Source organism: Hemitrygon akajei, chromosome 16, assembly GCF_048418815.1.
Source record: "Hemitrygon akajei chromosome 16, sHemAka1.3, whole genome shotgun sequence".
NCBI lineage: Eukaryota > Metazoa > Chordata > Chondrichthyes > Myliobatiformes > Dasyatidae > Hemitrygon > Hemitrygon akajei.
Window position 1 is genome coordinate 6,474,358 of NC_133139.1, and position 18,536 is coordinate 6,492,893.

General features: G+C 36.8%; 1 protein-coding gene across 4 annotated transcripts in view; it reads left to right on the forward strand.

Annotated features, from left to right (window-relative positions):
• LOC140739717 (protein unc-13 homolog A-like) overlaps positions 1-18,536 on the forward strand; it is a 287,569-nt gene that overhangs the window by 59,990 nt on the left and 209,043 nt on the right. For all 4 annotated transcript variants that reach the window (XM_073068158.1, XM_073068159.1, XM_073068160.1 and 1 more), the window contains exons 3-4: positions 6,545-6,644; positions 13,024-13,141. In XM_073068158.1, the coding sequence (XP_072924259.1) occupies positions 6,545-6,644; positions 13,024-13,141 (218 nt within the window). The remainder of the gene's footprint in view (positions 1-6,544; positions 6,645-13,023; positions 13,142-18,536) is intronic.

Below are 18,536 nucleotides of genomic sequence, written 5' to 3' on the forward strand. Positions count from 1 at the left end.
CATGATTTTTTCAAAGAAGCAATCAGTTATAGAAGCAGGCATTTTCTTAGCACTACATCTTTGTCATTCTTGGAGATCATTTGATCTTTTCCTAACAAACTATTTTAGTGTTTGTTTTTACCCTCTAACCTATGGCTTCATTCTGGAACTTTTAAATACCATTGTGATCTTTATCCTGGGTTAATGTTAGCTCTATTAGTGCTGCTTGCACTGTACTTTACCAATCCAGGGATGCCACTCCTTAAAAAGATGGAAAGACAACATCTGAGGCACAGATGTTTTGTGTAACACACCATATTAATTTGAACATGTATCACTGTTCCTCATCACTATGTCAAAATGTTGTCAGTGCCACCATTACAACAATTGAGCAACTCCAACATATGCGACTCAATAAGTCTTGACAACATTTTCCGAAGCGTATCCAGGAATGAACAACAAATACTGGATGTTGAGTCTTACTAGAGAGCATCCATTTTCTGAATATTGACTTTTAACAACTTTTAGATCTGAATTTACACAGGGAGAAAATGATTTTTTTTAATATTGCTCATTTTTATTTTGATTGGGCAATTTAACCATTTAATATTCATAAAATCAAAATAAGATATTCCCCACATTGCCCTTTTTGCTCAATCTGTTTTATGGGAAATACTGTACTTCCCCACTTAGTTAGTTCATCTGTAATGTCTTGCTGAAAACTCCTTTCATCCACCTTTTTCTCTGGAAAGAGCAACTCCAATCTAATGTTTAAGACTGAATTCCTTCATCCCTTAATTTACCAGGATAGTTCAAAAGGAATATTTATTTTGTAGAAATATTCCTAATAACAAACACTGATCTGTTTTATTTCTGGTCCAGTATGGAAGGAGCTATAAGGATTTAGTTAAAGGATTTATTTAACATAAGGATTTATTTAAAGTTAACTTTTTACCTTTAATTGACCAAATCAAGCAACTTGTCACCAGGTGGTCCCCATTATCTTTGTCATTGGTTGGTCAAATTAATGCTATTAAGATGATAGTATTACCCAAATTTTTATATTTATTCCAAGCATTACCAATTTTTATTCCAAAATCTTTTTTTGATATTATTGACTCCAAAATATCCTCATATGTGTGGCAGAATAAAAATCCTAGATTAAGTAAAAAAATATTTACAGGAGCCTAAGAAGGAGGCTGGTTTGGCTTTGCCAAACCTGAGATTTTACTATTGGGCAGTTAATATTCGATATTTAATATTTTGGACACAAGAATCGATTATAGCATCTTGCCCACAATGGGTAAATTTGGAATGTAAATCTGTACAAGACTTCTCATTGTTTTCTATTGTAGGATCTTCGCTTCCTTTTGCTTTATCTAAATTGAATAAACAAATAACTACCGGTAATCCTATAGTTAAACATACATTACGAATATGTTTTCAATTTCGTAAATTCTTTGGCTTGAATAAGTTTATCTTATCAAGCCCTATTATATCTAACTTTTTTTCGGCCCTCTTTTATGGATCACGCCTTTGTATTATGGAAAACAAAAGGTATAACATGTTTTCGTGATCTTTTTTTAGACAATAGCTTTATGTCCTTTGAACAGCTATCTAATAAATATAATTTGCCTAAAACTCATTTTTTTGGATACTTGCAAGTTAGAAATTTCTTGAATAACATGTTACAGTTTTTTCCAAAATTATGTCCAATGGACACTACGGAAAAATTTTTAGCTCTGAATCCTTGCCAGAAGGGTTTAGTAGCCATCATTTATAATATGATCATGAAAATACAGCCAGAAGTATCAGGAAAAATTAAGATGGAATGGGAAAAAGAACTTCACTGTCTTATACCCACAGAGCAGTGGGAGAAAATTTTACAATTACCGTAGTCAATTCTTCTTCTATTTGTGCTAAACGTGCTTTAATACAATTTAAGGTTGTACATAGGGCTCATATGTCTAAGGATAAACTTGCTCGATTTTATTATGTTAATCCAACCTGTGACAGATGTCATTCTGAAGTTGCTTCATTGACCCATATGTTTTGGTCTTGCCCCTGCTTGCAAAATTATTGGAAAGATATTTTCGGTATTATTTCAAAAGTTCTGAATATTAAATTGCAACTGATCCGATTACTGCAATTTTTGGTTTACCAATGGTGGATAATAGTTGTTTATCCCCCTCAGCTCGGCGGATGATTGCATTTGTTATGTTAATGGCTAGAAGATCTATCGTATTGAATTGGAAAGAAATTAATCCTCCAACCATATTTCAGTGGTTTTCTCAAACTATTTCTTATTCAAGTTTAGAAAAAATTAGAAGTGTTGTTTTTGACCCTTCAATTAAATTTGAAGAAACTTGGAGACCATTTATTTAACATTTTCATATGAGCTAAACTGACTTTTCCTAAACCTTACTTTTATTATCCTTAATTATTTGGATGGAGGTACGGAGTTATTGACGCTGCTGTGTATATTTGACATAATGCAATGGCCCATGTCGGTTAGGTTTTTTTTGGGAGGGTTTTTTCTTATTTACTCCTTTTTTCATAATCACTGAGTTTGGGAAGTTATTATATATGGATTATCATCTATTTGTATTTATACTTTAACCTATTAATTATGTATTCTCAAACTCTGTATCTATGTTTCTCTTATGTTTGTTTAAAATTAATAAAAAGAAAGAAAAAGGAACTATTGCTTGATCTCATTCTGAGGCTTGGTGAGCTGAGCATACTTAATGTAGAAACATCCAGGATAGCATTAAATAAAGGAGCAGAATTGGACCATTCACCCATCAAATCTGCTCCACCAGTCAATAGTAGCTGATTTTCCCCTGGCCCTTCCCTCAAGCTTGAGTTTAAATCTAAACTACAAGATTAGGTTTAGCTATGGGGGGGAAAAAAGACAACAATCCAAAGTTCCAATAATTGAAGCAATGTCCCACTCAGTATTATGAGTGGATCCAAACTCACATGAAATGGAACCAAAATTTTTCAAGGAAAGCTAACAAAACAGTGGGTTACCACAAGGAAAAAAAGTGTTTCAAATATGGGTAAGGTACATTCGGAGATGGGCATAAGGAGGATCTGCTTCCACTTGAATGCGTTCTGCAGTCACTAAGGTTGTGGCAGCCAATATCTGTAGACACCACCACAAATAGGATGGCAGATGGGAAGATTGTGAGGTGGTGTGCTCCATCTGCCATTTAATTTTAGCTTATGCTACAAGTGTATAGATGTGAGACTCTTGGTATCATGATAGGTGCTCCTTGTTGGCCAGGGATTCTTGAGAGTAAAATTATGTTATTCCCTTATTCAAATGGTAATTTCTTCCCATGGCAGTTTTCAGTAGAGTTTCTAATTCAGGAGTCTGGTGTCAGGCATGCAAATGAGTTGGGCTCTCCAAAGGAGCTGACTGAGTATAATAAGTTTTACTGATCTGGAAATGTTGGCCTGAAGAGCCGTTTCATCATTGTGAGATACAGGAAATGGTCTTCATTTCCAGTATCTCCGTGACCCTCTGGTTGGGGTTGACCGTAGATGTTGCATCCAAGCTGTCTATGTGATAAACAAGGCAGGACAGTATGATATGGAGAACAAGCTGTTGCCCATGCAGCAGGCTCACCTTCTCCACGCAGCTGAAGAATCCAAAGGAATGACAGAAACCAATATACTTTGGCACCAGTGACGTCATAGGAATTGCCAGTCAATGTTGAATTCAATGTAAGACTGCCTTAGGAACTCCAGCTCTGGAATTTTTCTGTGTTTACCTCTAAAACCTTCACTATAGGTATATCCACAAGACAACGGAGTTTGAGATCAGTTTTTACCTTCTCCTAGATGAGCTAGCAACCACGGCTGATGAATTCTATCTTCCTGGAAGGCTCTAGGTATATACATTTTCATTGTTGGAAAATTATGTTCTGGTGGTGGGGGAGGTTTGTACAGAAAATGCAGGGAGAGATGAAAGAAAGGAGACCCATGTTTTGTATGATGCCAACACCAAAAAGCCAAATCTAAGTGCATGTTTGTTGATTCCAGGGATTGCAGGTGGGTGTTGTCTAATTGGAAAAGATGCTGAGAAGTAGGCTTGTACCACTGAGTTTAGAAGAATGGGTAGCTCTCTCATTCAAATAGAAAATATTGATGGGATACAAGGAGTACCTTGCTGTCTGTCATAGAGAAAATCATGGGGATTTTCCTTGCTGCCTTGCCCCAATTGATTCAGAAATATAATATGAAGGACAAAGAGGACTTAGTTGATGTAATTTACTTATTCTTAAAAGGCATTCCTGAAAGCTGCTATGTAAAGTTAATGGACTAGTTAAGGGCTCTTGGCATTAAAGGCAATTTACCTTGGATGGAGAGGTGGTTGACAGATTAAACAAAGAATGGGGATAAGATAGTCATTTTCAGGTTCATTTGTTTGTTCTGTGCCATGTTGTATGATGTAGGCAAATGTGGTCTTTCCATGACCACGATTGTTCTTGGCAAATTTTTCTACATAAGTGGCTTGTTATTGCCTTCTTCTGGGCAGTGTCTTTACAAGACAGGTGACCCTAGCCATTATCAATACTCTTCAGAGATTGTCTGCCTGGTGTCAGTAGTTGCATAACCAAGACTTGTAATATGCACCAGCTGCTCCCATGGCTTCACATGACCATGAGCCAGGGTTGTGAGGGGGCACAAGCAGGTGCTACACCAGGTGTCCTGCAGGCTAGCATAGGGAAGAGGCTTCTTGCACATCTATTTCCACTCTGCCATCCAAAATTTTCAGGTTAGCAGTTGTAAGTAATGTTTTGACAGCTAGCAATGGGGCCTCTTTTTCAATCAATATAGTGACAGGTGGAAACAACAAACATAATGAATTATAATTTACTGATGCAATAAAGAGGTGAAAATATAGTTAAGTGGTAGATATTACTCATGACAACACAGGCCATCAGGTCCATGCTGGCTCCCACTAGAGGAATTCCATTAGTATATTTATCTATCTATCCACCCCTCCCTCCACCTTTATCTTCAGGTGGCCCTGACCCTGAAACTCATATCCTCTCGTGCCCATAAATTTCCCATTAGATTCACTTTGTCACTAAGAGGTGACTAGTTAGCCTACCAGTACACCTTGAGGAATGGGAAGAAACCGAAGCATATGGTGGAAACCACAGTAAATTTGATAATTTGTAAATTCTGCACAGATAGCACCTGCAGTTTGGATTAAGTAGTAAATTGGATTCAGTATTGGCTTAGTGGGAGAAGACAAGTGTGGTAGTAAATGAATATGTCTCTGATTGGAAGCCTGTGATGTGCTGTAGAGATTGGCACTGGGTCCATTGTTTATCATCTATATTAATAATTTTAAATGCTAACATGGTAAACAGCAAGTTTGCACATGGCACCTGGATTGGGGTCTTCATGTGCAAAAGGAAGGCTATCAATGCTCACAGGGTGAAAAATGGCATGAAAAAAATGGCAAATTAATTCTTCTGTAATATTCTCAGAGTTACTGAAATGTCAATAATTTCAATCTTCCTGTGGACCATTGTTGAAGCATATCCTAAACAACTGGAAGAAAATACTTCCTGCTTTTTATTTATTCACAGAAGGACCATCTCTGAAAAATTTTGAAGATTGTGCAGAATTAGTGTAAATGAATTATTGAAATTGCAACTGGATTGGTGTGGCTATGACCAACTTGTGTGATTCTGTTATGGTTACTGGATAATTTGATGTTATGATTTTGTATCATTTTTCACATTCATTGAAGATGTAGTTTAAAGACAAAGTGAATTTGATTTTTATTAATAATTATAAACAGTTAAAATGAATCTACTTGATCATTCAAACAACTTTTTTTTCACTAACTATTGTATTGATATTTATATAAAATATCTTTAATTTGGAGGTGGTGGGGACTTTCAGTGAGGCATTCATGCTTGGAGCCTATTTGACAGAAGTATTCAAATGCAAGAAACAGAAACAACCCTCAAAGTATTTTCTGCCTGCGCGCCCCCCCCCCCCCCCCAGCACGTACAAATCTCTCCATTTGCAGCCAGGTGTAGCTGAAATCTGATTATCCACTACTAATTTATTTTATCCATGCTATTCCTACCCATAATTGAATGGGTGGTTAAATGCCTCATTTATTGACAGTGGTTTGGCCTTCACTCATTTTGTTTTGTTTAATGGAATTCATTTGCTAATTAAATAGTTGTATAATATTTTCAAATAATAGTGTAGAGGGAAAATTAGTGAACTTAGTTATTTTGGGTCACATGTATTTAGAAGCAAAGGTAGTCCTATATTATTCATTGTAAATTTGTTTTGATTGCTGATTCATTTAATATCAATATTGCTTTTTTAAAAAAACTAATTTTTCCATTAATATTATTGAAATGTAGTGCAATTATCTTCAAGTTTCTTGTCTTGCCCTTTTGGAATATTATGTTCTTTCATGTCATATCACCTTTGCATAGAGAATAGCCATTTGTCTATAACCTGTGTCCATTCTGTTCAACTTACTTATGATCACTGCAATTGTGTATTCTCTTTACAGAAAGATATAATACCTATGTGACTTTAAAAGTTCAAAATGTGAAGAGTACGACCATAGCAGTACGAGGGAATCAACCATGCTGGGAGCAAGATTTTATGTTGTAAGTTTTGCATGTGAAAGTGTAACATAACATTACCGTTGGGTTGTCAGTGATGGTAAGTTCCAGTATACAGTACAATGCCATATAATGGGAATATAAATGACAGTTTTGCTGAAGTAATGATGGACACATTGGTGATTAGATTTGTAGGGATAAGCATGTTTATACAGTCGGCCCTCCTTGTCTGCGGGTTCCGCATGCGTGAATTCAACCAACCGCAGATCGGGAAAACCTGTCATTTCTCTCTCCAGGACTCGTTGTTTGAGCATGTACAGACTTTTTTTCTTGTCATTATTCCCTAAGCAATACAGTATAACAACTATTTACATAGCATTTACATTGTATTAGGTATTATGTAATCTAGAGATGATTTAACGTATATGGGAGCATGTGGATAGGTTACCTAGGATCGGGAATCGAGAGAAAAAAAACGGAAGTTCTGTAAGTCGGAACAGGTTATATTTGGTATTATTTAGCGTCAGTTAGTCAAATGCTTGTCTTGGTATATAGTATATATTTAACCTTTCTATGCATATAAAACACTTAAGAAACATATGTATTTCAATAATTAAACCACTGTGTTGCTTAGTAATAATTATAGCTTTCTTTGGGGCAGGGCCTTCACATATTCCATTATTCTCACTTTATCCTTTAAAATTGTTCCGATCATTGACCGACTGTAGCCCAATTTTCAATGACTGATAACGTTTCACCTCTTTCCGATCGCTTTATTATTTCCACTTTATTTTCAATCGTGATAGCTTTCTGTCAATGGAACAGAAACACTAGTACCCGGCGGAGCTTGGGACCCACCACCCGCAAAGTCCATCACACTGAGACAGGTTAAATAAGCTCTGGAGCTCCGCCAGGTCCTAAAGTCCACCGACTTGAGCATCTGTGTTTTTTGGTATCTGCAGGGGGTCCCGGAACCAATCCCCCACTGATAAGGAGGGCTGACTGTACTCTGAAGGTTAAGTCATTGTGAAACTTTGGGGCAAAGTTCATAATTTTGAATGAAAATGTAATTTAATTTGGGTAAATTGTTAAAGCTAATAATTTTATGCATTAGTGAGTTGTAATTATTAACACTTTGTTGTCAAAAGCCAAATGTTCCTTTGAGGCTTCATGCAATTGATATTTACAAGAGAATCAGAATTGTATTTCATTTCCCAACATATAACAATAAATTGACTGTACTATCGGTGCTTGAAATTACACTGAAATAATTTTGACCATATTATTTTGTGGCCATAAACTTTAGATTAGATTTCGTGCATCAAAACTTGCAACTTGCTATTGATGAACACACACACTTTTTGTCATCCGCCATAACAAAGAAGATAACTAACTTAAGAAGGTATCCTAGCATGTGTCAGTGTAGATGGTTTCTTCAGAAATGCATACAAATGCCACACAGGTGCAATATAAACTGGATATCCAGATTATCTTTATGAAAATTAGTGATCTATTCTTACCATGAGTGGTATTAAATGTTGACTTTTTCTTAATATGTTTAACCTATCAGGTTCTATCTCCAGAGCCTGGGAGCTGGAAATGTTGATCTGTTTGGCAAAGTGCCAACGTTGTTTTAATTTAAGCTTACAGATGTTTTTGGTTCTGTGCAGTGTGTTCATTTAATTCTAAAGTATGTGTACTTACTGTTTTTTTATACAGATATACAAACTGGTGTGTATATATTAGTCTGTGTTTTCATGTAGGGAAAAGAATTGAGATTTATACTTATTCAAAATGCAGTCCATTAAAAATAGCTGGGGAATTATCTTTAGTGCTTTCCATGATTCCATTTGTTGTCAAGGCATGATTTCAAATGACACCTTCGCAGCTTTCTCATCTGGCTGTTGATATATTAATGATTTATAAAGGATTATGTTAAACTTAAGAACAGAAATGTGACAATGACTAAACTCATTTGCACAACGAAGAATGTCCTGAAGAAAGTGTACAAAGTGTAGTTGTAGCATTAAGCAAGATACCAGTTATACCTTTTAAAAGTCAGTTTAGAATTAAACTGCAGTTGTTGGGATGATGTTGTCAGCACTCCGAGATCAGGGAGGAGGGCTGCTCCATCCTTTCAGGAATTTGAGGGGTGTGATCAACGTGTTAGCCCCTGTATATTCTGCAGAAATGAACACATGATCAGTGAGTTGGGAAATGTGGCTCAATCATTTTAGGCGACAGAAATGATACAGACCTGTTGCTTGCTCCAATGATAGATTAGTGCCCCGTAATTCACCTCTGATCCATGCCACAGATTGTAGTTGACAGTGCAGCAGAGCAGCCACCCCACAGAATCTTCCCCCTTCTCTTGTAAAACAGCAGCAACTCAGCTACATAAATCTGGAGGGTTTCTGAGAGTCAGAAAATGTTGGACTTGCCAGTATTTGTAGGCACCATGTGAAAAACAGTTTCCATTCACAGGAATGGCGTATTTACTACATGAGCACTTAATAATGTGGGCATTGTCAAAAAACTTAATAGTTAACATTCTGCTCATGCCTTTATTTTGAGGAACTCTATGTGCTTACTATATTTTTATTATTATTATTGAAATACAGCACAGAATCAGCACTTCGAGCTGTGCAGCTCAGTAACACCTGATTTAACCCCCTAGCCTAATCACTGGACAATTTACTTTCTTTTCAAATCTTTTTATTAATTTTAAGAAAAACATAAGTAAAATATGAGTACAAAACATTTGAGAGTACACAATTAATAGTTTAAATAAACAATCAGATATGTAATAATCAATATATAAGGCCTCCCAAACTCATAGTATTAATGTAAAGGAATTAAGAAAAAGAGAAAAAAGAAAAAAAAACCCAAAAAACTAAAAGAGAACTTAAAAAAAAACTAATTAAAAAAAACTAACCAACATGGGCAATTGCATAATGTTAGATACATACAGTAGTGCCGATAACTCCGAACCTCCATCCACACAATTAAGGATAGTAACAATAAGGTTCAGGATCAGACCATTTAATTCATATGAAAATGTTGAATAAATGGTCTCCAAGTTTCCTCAAATTTAACTGAAGAATCAAAAACCACACTTCTAATTTTTTCTAAACTCAAACAGGAAATAGTTTGAGAAAACCATTGAAATACAGTTGGAGGGTTAATTTCTTTCCAGTTCAGTAAAATAGATCTTCTAGCCATTAATGTAACAAATGCAATCATTCGTTGGGATGAAGCGGATAAATGCTTATTATCTATCATTGGTAAACCGAATATTGCGTTAAAAGGATGTGGTTGGAAATTAATATTTAAAACTCTTGAAATAATATTAAAAATATCTTTCCAATAGTTTTGTAAACAAGGACAAGTCAATGAAGCAACATCAGAATGACATCTATCACAGGTTGAATTAACATAAGAATAAAATCGAGCAAGTTTATCTTTAGACATGTGAGCTCTATGTACAACCTTAAATTGTATTAGAGCATGTTTAGCACAAATAGAGGATGAGTTTACCAATGATAAATTTTTTTCCCATTGCTCAGTAGATATAGGACAATGCAATTCTTCCTGCCATTCCTTCTTAATTTTTTCTGATACATCTGGCTGTACGTTCATAATCATATTGTAAATAATAGCTACTAAACCCTTTTGACAAGGGTTGAGAGCTAAAATTCTTTCTGTAATGTCCAATGGGCATTCTTTCGAAAAAGACTTTAATTCATTATACAGAAAATTTCTAACTTGCAAATATCTAAAAAAAAAATGGGTTTTAGATAAATTATATTTATTAGATAGCTGTTCAAAGGACATAATGTTATCATCCAAAAACAGATCACGAAAACATGTTATACCTTTTGTTTTCCATAAAAGAAAAGCTTGATCTATAGATGATGGTCGGAAGAAGTAGTTAGATATTATAGGACTTGACAGCATAAACTTATTCAAGCCAAAAAATTTACGAAATTGAAACCAGATTCGTAATGTATACTTGACTATGGGATTAGTTATCTGTCTATTCATTTTGGGTAATGAAAAAGGAAGTGAAGATCCTAAGATTGAGATCAATGAGAAATCTTGCACAGATTTACATTCCAAATTTACCCATTGTGGGCCAGCAACTGTAGTCGATTCTTGTGTCCAAAGTATCAAATACCGTATATTAACTGCCCAATAGTAAAATCTTAAGTTTGGTAGAGCCAAGCCGCCCTCCTTCTTAGGCTTCTGTAAATATTTTTTGCCTAGTCTAGGATTTTTGTTCTGCCACAAATACGAAGATATTTTAGAATCAACCATATCAAAAAAAGATTTAGGAATAAAAGTTGGTAATGCTTGAAATAAGTATAAAAATTTAGGTAGTATCATCATCTTAATGGCGTTAACTCTGCCTACCAAAGACAAAGATAGTGGAGACCACCTATTAGCAAGTTGCTTAATTTGATCTATTAAAGGTAGAAAATTAGTTTTAAATAAATCTTTATGTTTTTTAGTAATTTTAATACCTAAATAAATAAAATAATCTGTAACAATTCTATATGGTACATGATTATAAATTGAAACATGCATATTTAATGGAAATAGTTTACTCTTATTAAAATTCAATTTATAACCAGAAAAATTACTAAATTGAGCAAGCAAAGAAGAAATAGCAGGAATAGATCTTTCAGGGTCAGATATATATAATAACAAGTCATCCGCATATAATGATACCTTATACGTCGTCTCCCCACGGGTAATACCTAAAATATTGGGTGATTCACGAATAGCTATAGCCAAGGGTTCTAAAGCAATGTCAAATAATAAAGAGCTTAGAGGACAACCTTGCCTTGTACCCCAAAATAATTGAAAAAAGGGGATCTTTGATTGTTGGTAAAGACCGAAGCTAAAGGTTACTGGACAATTTACATTGACTAATTAACCTACTAACCTGTATGTCTTTGGACTGTGGGAAGAAACTGGAGCACCTGGAGAAAACATACACATTCCACAGGGAAGACATACAGATGATGTCGGTATTCATGGTGCTGAAGGCTGGCAGTGTTGAGGAACACTAGATAAGTGCAAATTTGGCTTTTTGCAAAAACAGAGCTTTGGTGCCTTTCATGCAGCTCAAAATATTATGCAGTTAAAACAGCACTTTAAAATGTGGACACTATTGCATCGGGAGAAAAATAGAGAAAGTGTTTGTCCTGATCGCAGCACTGGCACTGAATTAACCATGTATACGGTCGTGCATTTACCTAGTCCCTCTTCCAATTCTGGAACCAATAGTTCCATAGCTTCCAACCTCCCAAGACTTGCCTAGGTATATTGCAGCATGCTCCCTCCTCACCACCAATTCCAAAACACTGCTGGTGATGCACCACCCAACCTCACTGTCTGGCATTGACCAGCTGCCTCCCTTGGGGCAGTGCAATATTCTGTACAGTTTCCTTGAAGCCTGAGCAGCTTGCTCACTGAGTCAATGCCTAGACACAGCTGTACCAATCAATCAGAGGAATTGCTGCTGCAGAATGGCAAGGTTTAAAAAAAAAATTATCCACCATGATCTTCCATATTTGGAGTAGGCTTGAAGTAATAGGGCCTACCTTCCTGTTTATGTCAGAGATCTTCACAAGAATTCAGTATTTCTGCTCTCAGACATCATTTTGATAGCCTATGAGTGCTGGCATCTTTTGAGGGTGAGGGCGAGAGTTGAATCAAGTAGCTGACTGGTCTGAGACAGCCCTAAAGCTGCACTTAAGACTGTTTACTACAGGGAGTCCAGCTCTCAGCACTTAGTTATGGGCAAGTGTCCATTCACTTGGGTCAATGGACTATTTTGTGATTGACATCTAGAGTACTCGTGTTTCTTTGTGTTCTTAAGTTGTCATTAGGTTTCTGCAAGTAAGGATTTTGGTTTGAGCATAATTAGAGGAAAGTATTGAGGGGAATATCTGAGGCAAGTTTTGTATAGTGTGGGTACAAGGATGGTCCAGTGGTGATTGTAAATACAGATACATTAGGGACATTTAAGAAACTCTTGATTAGAAAAATGGAAGACAATGTACGAGGGAAGGGTTGGATTGATGTTAGAGAAGGTTAATAGGTCAGTACTACAGCTGAAGGACCTGTGCTGTAATGTCTATAAAACAATTGTTTTTAATTTGGAGAAATGGCTTTGTATGTCTGGGAGAAATAGGGAGTTGCTGCAGTATGAATGATACTGAATCATGGAATAAACCAGGTGTGTGCAATACAGGTACATGCTCATTCATTTCCACTGACCATAATGGACTGAATTTTATAGATTGTTTATCATAGCAATTCAAGTGGTCTATTAATCATATCCTTTCAGTGTATCTATATTTTCATAGAGATAATTCTTAATTATTACTACATAATAAAATTATTTCCTTTACAGTGAAATCAACCGTTTAGACCTAGGCTTGACTGTTGAAGTGTGGAATAAAGGATTGATCTGGGACACAATGGTTGGCACAGTGTGGATCCCTTTAAGGAGTATACGGCAATCAAATGAGGTAAACCACTTGTAATAATATTTAATTGTTTTCTGAAAATAAAAACCAATAAAGCTACAGGTGCTGGAAATGAAAATTGAAAATGCTGAAGAAATGGGTTAGGCAGTATCTGTAAAAAGAAAAGCTGAACAAATACTACTGGTAAAAGACTATTTGTCAGAGCTCCTTTTAACCAATACTGCCCGACCTGCTGAGTTCATCCAGCTTTTTTGTACATCTTGATTTGACCACAGCATCTGCAGTGTACTTTGTCTTTATTATTTGTCAGAGCCATTGTTTCCAGAAGATTTGTCCAGGTGACATATTGCAATCATCTAAAGCAACTTTTTCTTGGCACAATTGTTTAAGTTGTAGAATAAAGTCCTTTTAGATTAGTATTTGATGAGTGAGGCTTAAGAAAATTCTGTGGAATCATCCAATCATAATTCAATCCAGTTTCATAAAATATTTAATTTCAGAAGATGTAGTTTAAATATTAGAACCAGAACATGTATAAAAACATGATAAAAGTTATAACTGTTCAAAGTAAAATCTTTATCAAAGTACATGTACGTTATCATATATTACCTGGCAATCATTTTCTTGCAGGCATTCACGGTAGAACAAATACAATAGAATCAATGAAAAGTTATGCTCAGACAAAAACTGACAGAGCTAATGTGCAAAAGAAGTCAAAGTGTGCAAATACAAATAATAATAAATAAATAATACTGAGTACACATGTAATAGAGTCCTTGAAAGTGAGTCCATAGGTTGTGGAATCATTTCAGAGCTGAGGTGAATGAAGTTATCCACTCTGGCTAACTTCTTGATAGTTAAGCAATTGTTGAAAATGGTAGAATTGATTTGTTCAGTTCCTGATAAATTTGTAATTTAAAAAAAACAAACCTAAAGTATATGATAAATTCCAGTGTCCTCCATGGAATAGAATTGATAGTTCGAATCTAGACCTGATATCATGGGATGGGATTAAACAAAGAACTCTTGTGAGGGTGTTCAAAAATAGATTGGATTTAAAGTTTGATAGAAGAATGAGACAGTCAAGTATTTTAAACTTGTGTAACACCATGGTTAAGATTTTGCTGTTAATGTTGTAGGGTAGTTCATTTAATAGCTCTTTGTAGAAGCAATGTGTTCTGCTGATAGTGTTTGGTTTACCACTAAAGATAAGGGGGTATGTTGCTCAATTCAGGAATGTTGTGTCAGCCAATCTGGGTAGTGGAATTGGGAGAAGGTTCTGGAGAATAGTGGGTGGAAAGGTTTTTGTGAAGGACACTGGTGGGGGTTGAGGTCATTTTGGTGGGAGCTGGGAGAAGACAGGAATGAAGATGCTGTCCCTGTTGTACAAGGTGCTTTGTGCAGATGAATGGCTTCCAGGAGGAAGGACCAATACTCCCATGTGGGAGCCTGTTTGTTCAAGTTGGATTTCAAGTGGTATTTGGAGGGTGGTGTATGCTTTCAGACAGACCTTGGGTCCAGCGCGTGAGTTCAAGACAGCTTCAAGATGAGCTCCAACTTGTGTGCACATTTGTACTGGGTTAACTGTATTGGGCCCTTTTATTTATTTTTTTCTTTTATTTTTTTCTACTAACTGTTTGATAAAGCTGGAATTTGTAAATATACTTTCTTTGTAATTGTGTGTAGTGTATGATATGTTTATTTCTTTCCGATGGTTAAGTGCATAGGGGCAGCGTTTAGAGCATTCGCATAGATCAGGGTCCGGGTGGTGGAGACATCCCAAATTCCCGGTTTTAGTGGGACCCAAATCATACCTACCCTAGATGGGTGGAGTTTGAGAAAGGTGTTTAATATTATAAATCGACTGCGGGAAGTTACACAGTCCTTTGTTAAAATTTTCTGTCTGTTGGTAGGATACAGGAGAATGGGATGAGAGTCAGACAAAGCAGCTTGATAGTTTAAGTGAAATCTGTTCCCTGGCAAAGATGTGCAGAAGATGACTAAAAAGTCAAATCTTGATCAGTAATTCATTAACAATAGGCAATGGATAATGGGAACCATTTAAATGCATATTTCTTGTACATACTGAAGTAAATTATTTAACTACTTTTTCATGAGTGCATTCCTTTTAAAAAAAACCTTGAGGAAAAGAATTGAAATAGCAAAACATATGTTTAGAATAATAAGCTTTATAAAATTCTAAACATGCAGTTTTTTTGGTATAGCAAGGTTTTAATTTTTTGTGAGAATGGATGTATTGTGTTATATTTGCCTAACTATTGGTTTTAATTTTGCTGCTAAAAATAAACTGTTAATTACATTGTTGCTGTGCAATAGGCTGTAGATATTCTGATTATAAATAGCACTGAGATTTGAAGTTTTTTTTAGATGTTATAAATTCTAGCATGTAGGAGAAACTATACCAGTTGCAAACCTTTTATAATTCTGCTACACTGCAATATTAATCTCAATGTCATCAAGATTTCAAATTTTGTAGCAACCTTAATGTAGGTTAGTTTTCCATGGTACATTGTGGAAGCATTAGCAAATAAAAATGATACCACCACAAAGAGATAGGATTTAGCAAGCAAAAAGGTTTGAAGCACAGTCAGTTTGAAGGGAAGTTTTAAGTTAGGAAAAGGAAGAAGCTTTTATAGGGAATTCCCAAGATTTCTGGCTGACAGTAGCAGTCCATGCGGACAACAGTGTAATATTAAATTTGGGACTGCTCGAGGCGCAATGAAAAATACATAGTTATCCTGAGCATCATAAAGCTGGAGAAGATTGCACAGCTAAAGGTAAATAAAGATCATATGGGTTTGAAAACGAGGATGAGAATTTTATCTGTTAACTGGAGGCTACGATCAGTCTGCAAGCCCAAGTGTTTACTGAATGAGAGTTAGTGTTTTATTTATGGTCAAGTTTATGTAAGGGAGACAAGCCAGAATTGCATCTGAATAGCCCTTAGAGAGTAACAAAGGCACAGATATACAGGTAGATTGGAGAAAATCAGGTTGGTGCTGGCTACCAAGAGGGGGAATTTCTGGAATGCCTATGAGATGGCTTTTAAGATTACTCATCTTTTAAGCCAATAGGGGATCAGCAATTCTGGACTGGTTGTTATGCAATGAACCAGAATTAATTAGAGACTTTAAGGTAAAAGAACCCTTGTGGGCAAATAATCATAACATGATCGAAATCACTCTGAAGTTTGAGAAGGAGAAGCTAAAGTCAGATGTATCAGCATTTCAGTGGTGTAAAGGGAATTATAGAGACATGAGAGAGGAGATGGCCAAAATTAATTTGAAAAGAACAGTGGCAGGGAATACAGCAGAGCAGCAATGGCCAGAATTTCTGGAAACAATTCAGGATATGTATATGCCAAAGGAGAAAATGGTATTCTAAAGGAAAGATGAGACAACTGTGGCTAACAAGAGAAGTCAATGGCAACAAATAAGCCAAAGAGAGGGCATATAATAGAGCAAAAATTAGTGGGAAGTTGGAGGATTGGAAACCTTTTAAAGCCAAAAAGGCAACAAGAAAAGCCATTAAGAAGCTAAAGATACATAGTGTAAAAGAGAGGCAAAAGTGGATATCTGACAGCTGGAAGATGATGTAGGAGAGGTAGTAATGGGGGACAAGGAAATGACAGATGAACTGAATAAGTATTTGGCATCAGTCTTCACTGTGGAAGACACTAGCAGTACGGTGGAAGTTCCAGGTGTCAGGGGTCATGAAGTGTGTGAAGTTGCCATTCCTAGAGAAAAGGTTCTTTGGGAACTAAAAGGTCTGAAGGTAGACAAGTCACCTGGACCAGATGGTGTACACCCCAGGATTCTGAAAGAGGTGGCTGAAGAGATTGTGGAGGCATTAATAATGATCTTTCAAGAATCACTAGATTCTGGAATGGTTCCAGAAGACTAGAAAATTACAAATGTCACTCCACTCTTCAAGAAGGGAGAGAGGCAGAAGAAAGGAAACTGTAGGGCAGTTAGTCTGACCTCAATAGTGGGAAGATTTTGGAGTCTATTATTAAGGATGAGATCTGAGGGTACTTGGAGGCACATGATAAAATAAGCTTGGTTTCCTCAAGGGAAAATCTTGCCTGACAAATCTGTTGGAATTCTTTGAAGATAGGATTGACGAAGGAGGATCGATTGATGTTGTGTACTTGGATTTTCAGAAGGCTTTTGACATGAATTATAGATTTCGGGGAATTATAGACCGGTTAGTCTGACATTGGTGGTGGGGAAAATGCTAGAGTCGGTTATCAAAGATGTGATAACAGCACATTTGGAAAGAGGTGAAATCATCGGACAAAGTCAGCATGGATTTGTGAAAGGAAAATCATGTCTGACGAATCTTACAGAATTTTTTGAAGATGTAACTAGTAGAGTGGATAGGGGAGAGCCAGTGGATGTGGTGTATTTAGATTTTCAAAAGGCTTTTGACAAGGTCCCACACAGGAGATTAGTGTGCAAACTTAAAGCACACGGTATTGGGGGTATGGTATTGATGTGGATAGAGAATTGGTTGGCAGACAGGAAGCAAAGAGTGGGAGTAAACGGGACCTTTTCAGAATGGCAGGTAGTGACTAGTGGGTTACCGCAAGGCTCAGTGCTGGGACCTTAGTTGTTTACAATATAGGCATCCATCGGTCTCGTGAGACCATGGATCTGCGCCTTTCCAGGGCGCAGGCCTGGGCAGGGTTGTATGGAAGACCGGCAGTTGCCCAAGCTGCAGGCCTTCCCCTCTCCACGCCACCGATGTTGTCCAAGGGAAGGGCACCAGGACCCATGCAGCTTGGCACCGGTGACGTCGCAGAGCAATGTGTTGTTTAGTGCCTTGCTCAAGGACACAAACACGCTGCCTCAGCTGAGGCTCGAACCAGTGACCTTCAGGTTACTAGTCTGATGCCTTGCCCACTAGGCCACGCGCCAATTATTAATGATTTAGACGGGGGAATTAAATGCAGCATCTCCAAGTTTGCGGATGACACGAAGCTGGGCGGCGGTGTTAGCTGTGAGGAGGATGCTAAGAGGATGCAGGGTGACTTGGATAGGTTAGGCGAGTGGGCAAATTCATGGCAGATGCAATTTCATGTGGATAAATGTGAGGTTATCCACTTTGGTTGCAAGAACAGGAAAACAGATTATTATCTGAACAGTGGCCGATTAGGAAAAGGGGAGGTGCGACAAGACCCGGGTGTCATTGTACACCAGTCATTGAAGGTGGGTATGCTGGTACAGCAGGCGGTGAAAAAGGCAATTCATAGCAAAAGGATTTGAGTACAGGAGCAGGGAGGTTCTACTGCAGTTGTACAAGGCCTTGGTGAGTCCGCACCTAGAGAATTGTTTGTGGTTTTGGTCCCCTAATCTGAGGAAAGACATTCTTGCCATAGAGGGGTACAGAGAAGGTTCACCAGATTGATTCCTGG